This window comes from Symphodus melops, assembly GCF_947650265.1.
Source record: "Symphodus melops genome assembly, chromosome: 19".
Taxonomy (NCBI): Eukaryota; Metazoa; Chordata; class Actinopteri; order Labriformes; family Labridae; genus Symphodus; species Symphodus melops.
Genome location: NC_136709.1, coordinates 21,933,528 through 21,947,494, shown reverse-complemented (window position 1 = coordinate 21,947,494; position 13,967 = coordinate 21,933,528). Strand labels below are relative to the sequence as shown.

The 13,967-nt window shown below is 50.9% G+C and overlaps 2 protein-coding genes across 4 annotated transcripts; both read left to right on the top strand.

Moving 5' to 3' along the window:
- Positions 1-443: 443 nt before the first annotated feature.
- LOC306840897 (enhancer of rudimentary homolog) lies at positions 444-2,221 on the top strand. Its single transcript, XM_079370479.1, has 4 exons — positions 444-551; positions 1,181-1,268; positions 1,369-1,489; positions 1,955-2,221. The coding sequence occupies exons 1-4, from the start codon at positions 549-551 to the stop codon at positions 2,055-2,057; spliced, it is 315 nt and encodes a 104-aa protein (XP_079226605.1). The 5' UTR covers positions 444-548; the 3' UTR covers positions 2,058-2,221.
- Positions 2,222-4,217: 1,996 nt separating this feature from the next.
- LOC306840059 (BRD4-interacting chromatin-remodeling complex-associated protein) lies at positions 4,218-13,310 on the top strand. 3 transcript variants are annotated; one of them, XM_079369093.1, is made up of 14 exons: positions 4,218-4,344; positions 5,210-5,396; positions 6,440-6,485; positions 6,571-6,613; positions 6,781-6,846; positions 7,050-8,567; positions 8,740-8,988; positions 9,086-9,566; positions 9,655-9,803; positions 9,983-10,044; positions 10,246-10,394; positions 10,513-10,607; positions 10,820-10,922; positions 11,760-13,310. In XM_079369093.1, exons 3-14 carry the CDS (start codon positions 6,445-6,447, stop codon positions 12,464-12,466), a joined length of 3,663 nt encoding a protein of 1,220 aa, XP_079225219.1. In that variant the 5' UTR covers positions 4,218-4,344; positions 5,210-5,396; positions 6,440-6,444; the 3' UTR covers positions 12,467-13,310. The 3 variants fall into 3 exon arrangements, with proteins under 3 accessions (XP_079225219.1, XP_079225220.1, XP_079225218.1); XM_079369094.1 differs by having other exon boundaries at positions 8,737-8,988; positions 10,823-10,922; XM_079369092.1 differs by having other exon boundaries at positions 8,737-8,988.
- Positions 13,311-13,967: the final 657 nt, after the last annotated feature.

Sequence of the window (13,967 nt, the reverse complement as noted above, 5' to 3'; positions counted from 1 at the left end):
AAACAATCCAATGAAACATAAAACATAAACTGAGGTCTAAACTGAAATCAATGACTTTAAACTTTCATTATTTCAGCAGCTCGTTTAGTTCTAATCTTTATAATTGATTTTTGGAAATTTGTTAATTCATTCATGAAAATAAAGAAGCATGGTTTGACTTTTAGAAATCTGCATTTATGTATATATTGTTTGGCCAAGATAATGATTGCATTAAACATTCTCCTCTTCTTTTTGTCTTCCATTAAAATACCAAATTTTATTTTGTTATGTTCTAAAGTTGGAGAATTTAAGTCTTTTGTAGAAATCCAATTCTGAAGTGAACACTGCCCAACAGAACTTCCCAACCGAAAAAGCACCAAACCAAAAATAGGCAATTCCGGGACAGTAGGTGGCGCTGTGCACCTCTAGAGTCACTGTTTTGAATCACAACGAAAATAAATGAGGAGAAGAAGAGTTGTTCTTCCGGTGTCATCGGCAACTGTTAATCCTAGAAGAAGAAACAGGATCCGAAAAAAATCGACCGAAACCGAAGAAAAGCATCAAAAATCATGGTTAGTACGTTTTGATACTTATTCATGGAATTAGTATTTCTTCTCTGATTGTTGTTCATCGTTCACAGTTTAAAGTAGATTCTGTTTTAATTCGTTATATCAGCAGAGAAGTCGTTTTCTGTGGTTGCCAGTTGTTTGCTAATGTTAGCATCAGGTTAGCATGTGAGTGGGGGGACGTTAAAAAAACATCAACACAATATTTATAAAAACACCGACTAATATTTAAAATAAAACATTGAATAATATTTATGAAAAACACCGACTAATATTTAAAATAAAACACTGAATAATATTTATGAAAAACACCGACTAATATTTAAAATAAAACACTGAATAATATTTATGAAAAACACCGACTAATATTTAAAATAAAACACGACCAATATTTATGAAAACACGACTAATATTTGAATAAAACACCAACTAATATTTAAACTAAAACATTAACTGATGTTTATGAAAACACTGTCTAATATTTAAAGACGCACTACTATTTACAAAAACACACAAAGATCCGTGAAAGTTCACAACTAAAGAAGAGATGTTTCTGTTTTAAGTCAGTTTAAATTTAAATCACAAATATGTTCCTACATAGATTTATCTCATCCTTCTCCCGTTTTCTCTCGCAGTCCCACACCATCCTGCTCGTGCAGCCCACCAAGAGGCCAGAAGGGAGGACGTATGCCGACTACGAGTCTGTCAATGAGTGTATGGAAGGTAAGAAATCTGAGCCGTCAGCATCATGTTGTGTCGATGTGCAGCAGGAAAACGATCACTCTGTTAGAAGTGTTGTGACTGTCTTTTGTCTCCGGCTCAGGTGTGTGTAAAATGTACGAGGAGCATTTAAAGAGAATGAATCCCAACAGTCCTTCAATCACGTACGACATCAGCCAGCTGTTCGACTTCATCGATGACCTGGCCGACCTCAGCTGCTTGGTGTAAGTTTGAGAGAGAGAGAGAGAGTGAGAGTGAGAGTGTGTGTGTGTGTCTCAAATAACGTAAGCTACACACTGCATATGAGCATCTCTCGTGTGTGAAACACAATATTTACAGTATAGGGACAAAAGTTAATAATAAAACAAAGTAATATAATTGTATCATCCACAGAGACGCTCCCTGTCAGACAGATGGGGGGGGGGGGGGGGGGGGGGGTTAATGAGAATACTTGCCTTTATATAAGTGCTATGTGTAATTCAACAGTAAAGTCCATCCTCTCCGTCTTCGGCCTGCTCCACTTTGTTTTAGAAAATGTGTGCTCAAACAGGCCGTTTGGAGATTTTCCTTTCATGACATCACAAAGAGCAGTAGCCCCTCCCCCAGGTGTGTGAGGGGAGGCTCACATGACCTCTATGAGTTGGAGCCTCCTGAGACCACAGGACGTCTGATTCTTGTTCCTGTTTCAGGTACCGCGCCGACACACAGACATACCAGCCGTACAACAAGGACTGGATCAAAGAGAAGATCTACGTGCTGCTTCGCCGTCAGGCTCAGCAGGCGGGAAAGTGAGGCGGCGCAGGGCGGAGGCGATGATGGAGTTCAATGTTGATTTTCTGATCTGTAACTTGTGTGAAATGATTTGAAGCTGTTTTAGACTTTTCTTTTTTTTTCTCATGGTGGGCGGTGCATTTTGTATTTTGATGTTTGACTTAATAAAGATTTTCTTTCAGTAACATGTTTCTCTTCTTTTCTGTCCTTGAGGGTCGCAAACATTCTGTTAAGATATCTGACAGAGTGACAGCGACTCTTTAAAGATGAACCTGGACATTTCCAACATGACACTTTATAAAAAAGAAATCTTGACTAAATCCTTGCTGATCTCATATTTTATTGTGCCTCAGAAGGCGTTTATTCTCTTTGTGTTTGTTGTTGTCATTGTGGGTCTGGAACATGAACATTTCCTCCAGTTTGTTTCCTTTGATTTCTTTATTTCTCTTATTTGTTGTCATAGTTGGAAAAATAATTTCCGGAGTTTCGGGACATTTTGACGTTCATTGTTTTACTCTGCTGGTGAAATGTCACGTTCCCTCGACTCTTACAACCAGAGAAGAGAACAAACACTGATTTCCTCCTCTCAGTTCCTCTCCGTGTTCTCTCCTTTTGTTTTTTATTATCTTCCTCCCTCTTCCCTCGTGGACACTGTGCGGCTGACGGAAGGTCATTATTTGTGAGGATCTGCTTTGCACTGAAAAACTGTTTTTATTTCTCATTTTCACTCAAAACTCAAACAAACAAGCACGTCTTCCAAAATAGATTTTTTTTTCCTCTCTCTGCCTTAAAATTTGTCATCTCTTCTTCAGGTGAAATCAGTGTCCTCGCTCCTCTTCATCATGTGTGTGAGGTGTGTTGTTGTAAATCCACTCGGATCCTGTATTTGATCATGTCTATAAACCCCTCTATTTCAGCCCTGCTCAGAACAGGCTGTTTCTGTGTCTGTAGCTTTAAATATGTAAATGAGCTGTGTCTGGCCACGCCCCCTCTCTGGAAGGGCTCAGGTGTACTCGCTGCTTTCTGGCTCCATGTCCTATTGTTTACGGTGAGAAGGCAGACTCAGAGGGCAGAACAAACACCTAGCTGTGGGAGTTTCACCCACCTGGGGGAGGGGCTACTGCCCTTTGTGATGTCATGAAGGGGAGGGGCTACTGCCCTTTGTGATGTCATGTAGGGAAAATCTCCAAACGGCCTGTTTGAGCAGGCAGAAGACGGAGAGGATGGACTTTTCTCATCATTGGGGGGGGGGGGGGGGGGGGTTGTTGACAGACTAAGAGAGAGGATTTTGAATATAAAACCTTTGAAAGGAAATTAACAACTTCCTGGACTGTTAAAACAAACTGACCTTGAGGGAATAAGTGAAAAATTAAACTTCTTCTGGGCTTATCTTTCGGTTTTTTGTCCTCCGTTCTTTATCCTGAGATAAAAATTATTTTACAGAACTTTTTATTTCACTTTTCCTCGTCTTTGCAGATTTGCAAAATAAGAACCTATGAATATGTTCCCTCACTTTATTCCTCCTTCCTGATCCAGAGTTCAGAGGAGTCTGAAACGTTTGATTAAAGCTCAGTTTGAGAATACAGTGATCAGATAAATGCTCTTTTCTCCTCCTGTCTTTATGTCCTCCTCCTTGGATCAGTGAGATGATGAACAGTCAGAAGATTTACAAATAAAGCTTTTATCTCCTTTTCCTCATGTAACCCTCTCTGTCCTTCTCCTATTGGTTGTTTTCCTGCATCAATCTGGATTTGTTGTAATTGTCTTCCTCTTTACTTTTCCAGAGTTTAGAAAAGTGATTAAAATGTGCTTTACACTTTAACACTTCGACCTCAGCTTGCAGTAACTCGATGATCAGATATTCTTCATCATTGATTTTCTTATTAAACTCGTCTCCCTGGGGAAGTATTTACAGTTTCTGGACTCTTAAACAAGCCAAAGAAAATCAATGAAACGTGAGGGGAACATCTGTGGAGCTCCAGGCTGACGTGCGGAGCGTCTCCCCGGCCGATGGGGCGCGCGAGGCGGACACTGAAGATGGATCCTCTCGCGCGTATTTTTCTGCACCTTTTGTGTTGTGATCGGCTCTGCCTGTCTGTTTCTCACACCCACCCACCCCGGTACCCCCTCCCTTCCTCCTCCTTCTCCACCTCCTTCTCCATCCCACCCTACCCTACCCCCTCCACCTCCCCCTCTCTCTCCCCCTCCCTCCCCTCCTCTCTCCTCCTTTTAGCATCTGAAAAGACCACTGAGTGAGAATCGATGGCGCAGAGGCCCGCTTGACAGGACAATAAACCACAAAGAAGGGGTGAGTTTTTTTCTCTCCTCCTCTTGCTTGTGTTGTTTTCTCATTTGCGGATTTTACTCCGGCGGCTCACGGTGGAGGGAACAGCTCTCGGCTGGCTGCGTGAAAACCATGTTTTAACGCACGGCATCTTTTGTTACCGCGATATGATTTACAGCAGGCGTCAGCTGCCGCGGGTCCCACTCAGGGAGACAAAATAATCCCCCCCCAAAATGTAGAAAAACAGCAGCACGAGCTGCAGCGGCGAGGCTCCATCCTGTATGGTTTGGGACATTGATTTCACATGAACACACATTCACCTTACGTAACCTCCAAACGCATCCCGGTGCTCGTGTTGTTGAGAGAGGATAGCGTGCACTTTGCGCTGCAGGTTTAGATGAGGGTCGTTTGCGTGGATTTCATTGGGCGCTGCGGTACCTGGAGGGTGTTAATGCGGCTCTCTGCTTGTAAACAAGAATATGCCAGCATCAGGACCGGAGAGGGAGGTTTGTCTCATCCTTTCTTACAGGGCAGCGCTCCCCGAGAATGGTGTTGTAATCGGCGTGCAGCACGTTGTTTTTTTTCTTCCTCAGCCATGAGGAGAGAAGTCACATCCAGGCGCAGGGGGAGCCGTCTATTTACACCACATTTGCCTCTCATGTCTGTGATAGCCACAACAATAGCTCCCATTTTCCTCATCAGCCTCAGGCAGGATCAATACTGTGAGAGAAAGTGAAAATATGATGCCATTACTGGTTAAAGATTTCAGCCTCCAGAGGAGCCGCTGATGAATCATATCATATTGATCTCAGATGTGTTTTTGCCTGTTGGTTTAACCTCATGTGACCTGACAGCATGTGGCGGTGTGTGTGTGTGTTTGTGCCTCCAGCCTCTCCACCCGCTCAGTGAGGACCGCAGAGATGCCCCAGCAGAGGGAGGAGGACTCGTCTGCTTCCCGCCGCCCCGGCCTGGCATCCCTCCGCCGCCTCCAGACACTGAAACCCGGCCACGACTTCCCATGAGGCCACCAGCAGATCTCAGCTCGCCCGCTCTGTATGGGGCCTCTCACATATGAAGTAGGTTCATGTGGACTCATGAGTGAGGAGCTCAGATGGTTTAGTGTGCAGCGAAGATGCTGGGTCCTCGCTCACTGGGTTGGAAGGAGACAAACTACTTCTTGTTTTACCCTCGAAATCCTTTATCCTGTGTTTCTCTCTTCCTTTCGCTTCTTTTCTTGCACAGTATGGGACTCTTCTTCTAGTGCCCAAACATCAGTCAAATCTTCAGCCTCTTAGCTTTAACTTTTATAGCAAGTCCAAACCTCAGCCTCGAGGGATCAGCAGTAGACAGGGCCGGATTTAAAAAGGGTCAGATGGTTTGGAATGACTGGATCAGGGTCCCCAAACTTAGCCCTGCTCAGGACCCCCATAAAGCCAAATATCTTAATTATTTTACAGAGCGGAGGTAAACAGATGAACACACAGCTTCCTCCTCGCAGGAGGAGCGCCAGAAGAAAATCTCACAACAGACTGGAAACTCAACGACATTTAAAAGAGCCAAGTTAAACTAAATCATGCACCGAACTGAACGACCAGAACACCGAGTTAAATAAACAGACTCACAGGTGACCCTGTCACGACCTCTGATCATCATGAGTCAGCACACTGCCACCTGGGCCAATCGGTGACACGCACGCACACGTCCTTGATTGACCTTGATTGATCTCACGACAGAGACGTTTTCTGTGCACAGCATCAAAGAAACACGACGACACAAACAGTCAAACAAAGGACTTAAAACACAGCTGATGGCGCCGAGCGTTTAGGTCACGCCCCATGTACGGAGGCTGGTGACGGGTTCAAGTACAACCTGCGACTTCTTTCATGCATGTCCTCTCTCTCTCTCCCTCTCTCTCCCCCCTTCCTCTCTCTCCCCCCCTTCCTCCCTCTCGCTCTCTCTCCCCCCTTCCCCTCTCTCTCTCTCTCTCTCTCTCTCCCCCCTCCACTCTCGCTCAGTCTAATAATTGAATAAAGCCACAAACAGATTTGTTGTTGCACGTCTTACTGCACATGAGTGATGAAGTGGGAGGGATGACTGAATGTCCTCCTCTTCCTCTCAGTTGACATGGAGGATGAAGATGGGACTTGTCTACTTGATGTTTTGTGGTGAGTCTGCTAAACCAATGAGATCCTTTAAACTATGAATGTGGTTTAATGCCTCACAAAGATTTAACCCTCTTTGTCTCCACAGTGACCCCCAGGCCCTGAACGACTTCCTTCATGGGACCAATGAGGTAACATAAGACTGTTCAACAGACTCCAATCAAAAAATCAATATTGTAAATGATTGATTTCTGATGGGACTGTCTCTCGGCTCACGCTCGGTGCTGCCTGCATGAAGACAGTTGCATTCTTTTCTCACTTTGCACCCGACCTAAAACGGACTGCTTTTGTCCCCCAGCTGCAGACTGAAGACCTGCTCATTAACTCGTCCTCTGGGGAGGCGTCCCTCTTCACAGACGCCCCGGTGAGTGTCTGGATCCACAGCCTGCAGCGTCACAACCACCTGCATGTTCCCCAGGAGAGCCGGCTCTCTCTCTCTCCTTCTGTACCTCAGGCGGCTTCATGTTAACTCCTGATAATCTCACACCCCTCCCTCCGTCTCTCGCCCTCTCTCTCTCTCCTCCATCGTGTTTCTCTCTCTCTCTCTCCCGTTGTTTCCTCCTGCAGAGCCCCGTCTCTCTTCTGGGAGATGGCAGGGATTCCCCAAACACGCCTCCGCCCGGGTGTGTGGATCTGTCCTTCCTGGAGGAGGCCCTCCTGTCGTCTCCAGAGGGTGGGGACGACCCACAGGTGGTGCAGGGGGGGACACTTGTGGAGTCTGGATTTGAGGCGAAGAAGGGAGCGGTGGAGGAGGCAGAGGTGGCGTGTGACATCCTGCAGCAGAGCCTGCAGGAGGCGGAGATCACGGAGCAGACTATGGCTCTGGAGGCAGGTCTGCAGGGGGACAGCTTGTCTCTGTACTCCCCAACCCCTCTCCTCTCTCCCCCCACTCTACCCTTCGTACCCAAGTCTGTGACCTTACCCCAGATCCCCCCCATGCTGCCCAGAGACACCCAGGCAGCAGTGGAGCCCCCCCAGCCGTCCCTCCTGGCTGTCGGTCCGGGCTGCCCTTCTCTTAAACCTGTGGCCCCCCCTCAGCTGATGGGGCTCCTGCCTGGAAACGTGTTCCCCGCCGCCCCCCCAGAGACCTCCTTCTCTCTGAGTCCTGCACAGGGTTCCAGCATGATCATCCACAAAGCTGTTCCCAGTGTGACCGGCCGTCCTCTCATCACCCCCACCCTCAGATCAGCAGCAACTCCGGGCATCATCCTGCAGCGTGCCCCCCTCCCCATCCAGCCCAAGCTGCCCATCAGCATCCAACCCCGCCTGGTCCAGATCAGTCCCAAGCCTTCTGGGCAGAAAAACACTGCTGGTCTCACGTTTGTCCCGGGGACCACCTCCCCAAATATTTTACTCTCACAGCCTGCGGGCCACAAGCCCTCGGCCCCCCTGCCGCAGCCCCCCCAGCAGCTCCACAAACCGCTCAGCCTGCAGCTGGTCAACCAAGGGGGCTCCTTCCTGCTCCAGCCTCAGGGACTCTTCCAAGGCCAAAACCAGTTCCTTCTTCCAGGCCAGTCCCCTGTAACGCTCGCTCAGCCTGCCGGTGCAGCTCGCCCTCTGCTGGCCCCCAGCCACCACGCCCCCCCGCTCCACAGCCTGACCCCCTCCCCTGGACAGCTGGTGGATGGCTCTCAGATCCTCACTTTGCCCCAAAGACAGCTCAGCTTCAGCCCGGTGTTCACCACCCAGACCGGGCAGCTGGCCCTCCGACAGGCCACCGTGCTTTCAGGACCCTTGCAGCTGCAGTCGGCGCCCCCTACTGTCTTCCAGATGCCGGCACAGCTGGCTGGAACCTACACACCGGCAGGGCAGGGGCAGCGTGCCACCCTGGTCCACAGTCCCGCTCTTGGAAACCACATCACCCTGATCAACAGTTCGGGAGTTCTTCCGCCTGATCTCACCTCCATCTCCATCCTGAACGGCCCCTCTGTGGTCCAGGGGCTGCCCTTCGCTGCCCCCGCCCCTCAGAGCGCCGTGACAGACGGACAGCTGAACCTCCAGCAGACGTCAGTGGTGCTGCTGCCGGAGAGATCCGTGCAGGAGGAGAGGATCATCGCGGAGGAGACCTTCCACCAGCTACCACAGGTTAGACGCCTCTGTATGTCCTCGCAGGCCTCATAGATAAAGTCACGGTGTGAGCGCGCTCAATCCCATTTACAACTTTACCTGTTAAAGCAAGAACTCAGCTCAAGTCCAAAACCCTCTGAGGTGTTTAAACGACCTGTCCTTTATTTCATTCTCTGTCTGGTTGCAGCAGTACGGACACGTCCTCCAACAGGTCTCGGTTCAGCCCCCCTCTGCAGGTCTGCAGCCCTCTCCTCCTCCTCCTCCTCCCCCACCTCCTGTGGTCACGTTCCTGCAGCCTCCCCCTGAACCTCCGCTGGCTCCCGATCCCGCTGTGGAGATCCCCAAACTCCTGATTCCCCCCGCAGACATGAGCCAGGCGGTGGAGGAGGCGACGCAGTCCATGAGCCAGAACAAGGCCTTTATGCAACATCTGCAACAGGTCAGCCGGTCTCTGTGTCCTTACACACGTGACTCAGTTCATCATTTCAAACATGATTCACTAACATGACACTCTGTTCTTGTCTTTTCTTTCACAGCAAGCACTTAGCTCGCCGCTCACCTCAGACTTGTTGGTCGGCGCTCTGCCCGTGGCGCCGATGGAGTCTCTAAACTCTCCGGTCCCTGATGAGACAGGGACTGGGCCTGAGACTTATGCGTTCTCTGTTCAGGACTCTGTGCTGTCTGACCCGTGTGTGGAGGATTCTCCGCTTCACTCCGAGCAGGACGACTCACAGCTGATCTACTCCCCCCTCGCTCCAGTCCAGGAAACAGAGACACCAGTTCAGACCAGTTTCTCCCCTCCTGCTGCAGCCGAGAGTTCAGTCCTGCAGACCACAGCAGAGTCACAAGTCCAGTACCCGGTCCCCCGTCCAGGACCCATGCATCAGTCCTCGGTCCAGAACAGTCCACCTCCTCTGCGTGTCTCGGTGCCTCAGCAGCCGTCCGACCTCACGGCTGCTCCTGCGAGTCTCTCCTCAGGAGCAGACGAGCCCGCTGTCCAACAGCACACACACAACAGTCAGTTCAATCCCACAACCAGTACTCATGTCCTTTCTGTCTCTGGGTCCCAGATCACTCACAGTCCTCCTCGCCGTCTCTGTTTCAGAGCCAACAGCTGCCTTGGTCACAGAGAGTAAAGCCTTTACTCTCAAAGTGCATCCTCCCTCTCCTGCAGCGCCGGGTCTCCAGCTTCAGGGGCCCCCAGCTCCCAGAGAGGAGGCCCCCACCCAGAAGAGCCAGCAGACCAGCAGCAAGGTGAGAGCTCGCAGTCTCTGAGAGGACGGAGAGGACGGACCGTTTGTAGACAGAGTTAGAGGAACATGGAGGCGTGGCCTATCACAGTCGGATCCTTTAGCTGATATTCCTGTGTGTGTGTGTGTGTGTGTGTGTGTGTGTGTGTGTGTGTGTCCTCCTACATGGTCGCTCTGCGGCAGCTGGCAGCGCCGCCCGAGCAGCAGAGAGACGAGAGGCTCACACCAGCAATGCGCCGGCACAGGTGAGAGAGACACGGGACGAGGGAAGCACGAGTCTCCTTCATGTGTCAGGTTAACTTCAAAATTCAGATTAAATGAAACACTCGACCAATCAGGGAGCTGCAGCGCCTTCAAGCTCAGCGTTTCAGGGAGCGAGATGCAAGAAGAACGCGTGCGTGCGTCTCGCTGCTCAGAACGCTCACAGTCCACTTCCTGTCCTTCAGGTTCCAGCAGCAGATCTGTTCGGACCACAGAGCGGTCCACTCCCCCTTCACCGGCCCGGCCTTTTCCACGCTGAAGGACGCCGTCAAACACCTGCTGCCGTACCACACCTGTGCAGGTCACCTGCCCACCCAGCAGGACTTCACTTTAGGTTGGTGGAAGGATCCGTGTTAATGACGTCACACATCACAGCCGTCGATTGGAGGAGATCAAACCTGTAAAAGCTGTTTTTGTATCCGGGTGAGTTGATACTTTCTGTCTTCCCGCAGTGGATCAGGAGTTTGACAGTGTGTCCGGTTTCCTCCTGAAACGCACCAAGGACATGGTGAACAAATACCGGCAGCTACTGGTGAGAGAAGCTCAGGTGAGACACGCAAAGCTCCGCCCCCTGATCCACGCTTCAGGACTTATTCAATCAAGGCAGAGAGGAGAATAAATCTGTGTGTGTGTGTGTGTGTGTGTGTGTGTGTGTGTGTGTGTGTGTGTGTGTGTGTGTGTGTGTGTGTGTGTGTGTGTGTGTGTGTGTGTGTGTGTGTGTGTGTGTGTGTGTGTGTGTGTGTGTGTGTGTGTCCACAGCAGGACAGTCCGTCGGCAGAGATGGTGATGTTGGAGCGTCTCTTCCTGCAGGCTGAACGGAGCTCTTTAGCAGATGACAGACGGAGAGTCCGCAGAGATCCAGGTCTGTGTGAGAGCTGCACGGTGGCTCAGTGGTTATCTCTGTCCCCTCTCAGTGAGGAGGTTGCTGGTTTGAATCCCTGTCTGTCAGGAGCCTCTCTGTGTGGAGTCTGCATGTTCTCTCCTCCCACATGCTGGTTACCTGCTGACTCTGAACTGTAGGTGTGATGGGTGTGACCCCGCCCTCCTGAAACCCCGCCCTCCCGTGACCCGCCCTCCTGAAACCCCGCCCTCCTGCGACCACGCCCTCCCGTGACCCGCCCTCCTGTAACCCCGCCCTCCTGCGACCACGCCCTCCCGTGACCCGCCCTCCTGCGACCACGCCCTCATGTAACCCCGCCCTCCTGTAACCCCGCCCTCGTGTAACCCCGCCCTCCTGTGACCCCGCCCTCCTGCGACCTGAAACTGAAAAAGCAGGACAGATAATAAATATCCGTCTGTGTACATTTATCTGGTTTCACTGAGACGGTAAACTGAATTAGTGGCGCTCTCTTCTGTACCTCGCTGTGCACGCCACTTAACCTCCATATTTGGTCGGGAGCAGCTCCCAGGTGCGAGCGTGTAATTAAGCTGAGTAAATGTGGAGCGGAGGTCGTGCTGAGAGAGACTCTGTGTGTGATGACAAGAAAATTACAGCCGAGAGGTTAAGAGCAAATTAAAGCCGGGTTGTTATGGTAATTATGAAGTTGGAGAGAAAACGGGGTGGAGGTGGCGGGGAAATGTCGGGCGCCGCTCCTGTTGGATGTTAATCATGAAGCTGAATAAATGTGTTTCCTCCTGATCGGGGGGGTTAAAGCTGCTTCTCCCCCAGGAGTGACCATCTCCTGCTTTCTCTCCTCAGAGTCCTTCATGACGGCCTTGGCTTCATCAGCGTCTTCCCCCAACAGTGCCCCCTCCTCCTCTGGCCCCTCCCACTCCTGCTCCTCCGGCAGCCCCTCCTCTCCCCCGGCCTGGACTCGACTGTCCGACCGCCCCCCCGGCCTGAAGACGTACCGCTCCAGCTCCCGCGGGGCCCTCAGGCTCACCATCAAGCAGGAGTCCGGCTCCCGTAAGGTGGTGCACAACTCCGCCTGCGAGCCCGGACTCAAGAGGGACCACACGGGTCAGCTGACCAACGGGGGCGGCGTTGTGACCCAACGCCGCTCTCAGGCACCAAACGGAGCGTCGCAGCATTCTCGGCAGGACCAGGATGTCTCAAACGGAGTTCTGCCCGGTGACTCGGCAGAGACGGCCCCCGCTTCCAAAAGTCAAGTCCCAAAAACCGCTCTCTCTGCGCCGGGGGACGGACGCTTCGAGCTGAGAGACGTCAGCGCCCCCAAACTGAAATGCTTCAAGGCGGATACGTCGCCCCGGTCCGAGCGGAGCTTCAGTCCCCCTCCGCCCGCCCCCCTCCAAGAGGACAACATGCTCAGTGAACATCTGCAGAGTGCGATCGACAGCATCCTGGAGCTGCAGCGCCTGCAGGGCCCCTCCGCCGCGGCCAGCCGCGCCCCGTCAGGCCCGTCTCTGGACCAGGCTGTCACCAGCATCCTGGGGGGGCAGCTGTGAGGTAACCCGCCCTGAGGTGGGATCCAAACACAAACTGGTTGTCTGTAGGAGGGGGAGGTAGTGGAGGAGGCAGCACTATCTACAGACACATAGATGTTAGACTCATTTCAATGTTTGTGGAAAAAAAAAAAGTCTATTTGAATAGGAGCTCTATTGTTTCAGTGGTAGTGAAGTCATTCAGAGGTTTACGACACTGGTGTGACCTTCATCAGCATAGAGAGTATAAGGAGTCATAGTGAGGACTCGAACACGTGGAGATTATTCCAGCGGTTTTAGAACATTTCTTTCCAAAATGTGAACTTTCTTTTTGCATAGTGCCAAGCTTCCAGGGTATTTATTTTGATAATCTGTGCCAACTGTGTTTTCAGACGAGTTGCATTGAGCAAAACAGTGAGTGTGTGATGAGTCAGTGTGTGTGTGTGTGTGTGTGTGCAAACATTGCATCCTGCAGCGGGACAGTGCATAAACCCCCCCCGCCCTGCAGGCTCCGTCATCTCCGCTTATCGAATGAAACTCCAAAGAATTTGTGACTTGCTACATCCTGAATACACCAGCAAACGTCTGTGTTGTGTCTCTTCACACAAAGCGCAGTGTGTGTGTGTGTGTGTGTGTGTGTGTGTGTGTGTGTGTGTGTGTGTGTGTGTGTGTGTGTGTGTGTGTGTGTGTGTGTGTGTGTGTGTGGAAGCAGAAAGAAGCCGAGGGGAACACAAAGAAGAAAAAGATTTGTGCTTTTTAAAGTTCAGAGCCTTGTTTTTATTCACGCTGGAGTCCGACTGTGAAACTCTTCCAGAGTCAGAGAGCAGAGTCCCGTGTGTGACGCGTTAATAACGTTTAAGCAATAATGAGTTGGGGGTTGTTGGCAGCAGCGAGGACGATGAAAACAAACGGCTCGTTTCCACGGCGCGGTTTGGCTCAACTTGAAACGTTTCCATATCCAGAGCTGGCTGATAAACCCGGCCACCTTTCACCTCGCCGTGTTCAGCTGAGCTTCAAAGACAGCCGAGTAGATACGAAACGCTGATTTAAAAAAAACACTGCAGACAACTACGAGGCCAGAGGGGAAAGGATCGTTTTCATTGGTTGTCTGCAGCAACAGCTCTGCCTCCCGAGGCTGAACGAGTCCGTTTAATTGGAAAAGGTGGTTTGAAGCTGCAGCTCAGAGAAGAGACGGAAGAAGATGTCGAGAAAACAGAAAACATGAGCGCCCAAAGTATGAATGCATGTCCGCTTAGGGCTTCCGTAGTTGAATGAGACTGTACAGCTTCATTTCTCTGTGGACCCGTCAGGTAGAGCCGGTGCCGTCAGAACCCGTCAGGTAGAGCCGGTGCCGTCAGAACCCGTCAGGTAGAGCCGGTGCCGTCAGAACCCGTCAGGTAGAGCCGGTGCCGTCAGAACCCGTCAGGTAGAGCCGGTGCCGTCAGACTGAAGCCAGAGTACTTTTAGAAGTCATGTTTCAAACGTGCGTGAGGGTCACTTCATGACATGCAAACGTCCACCTACA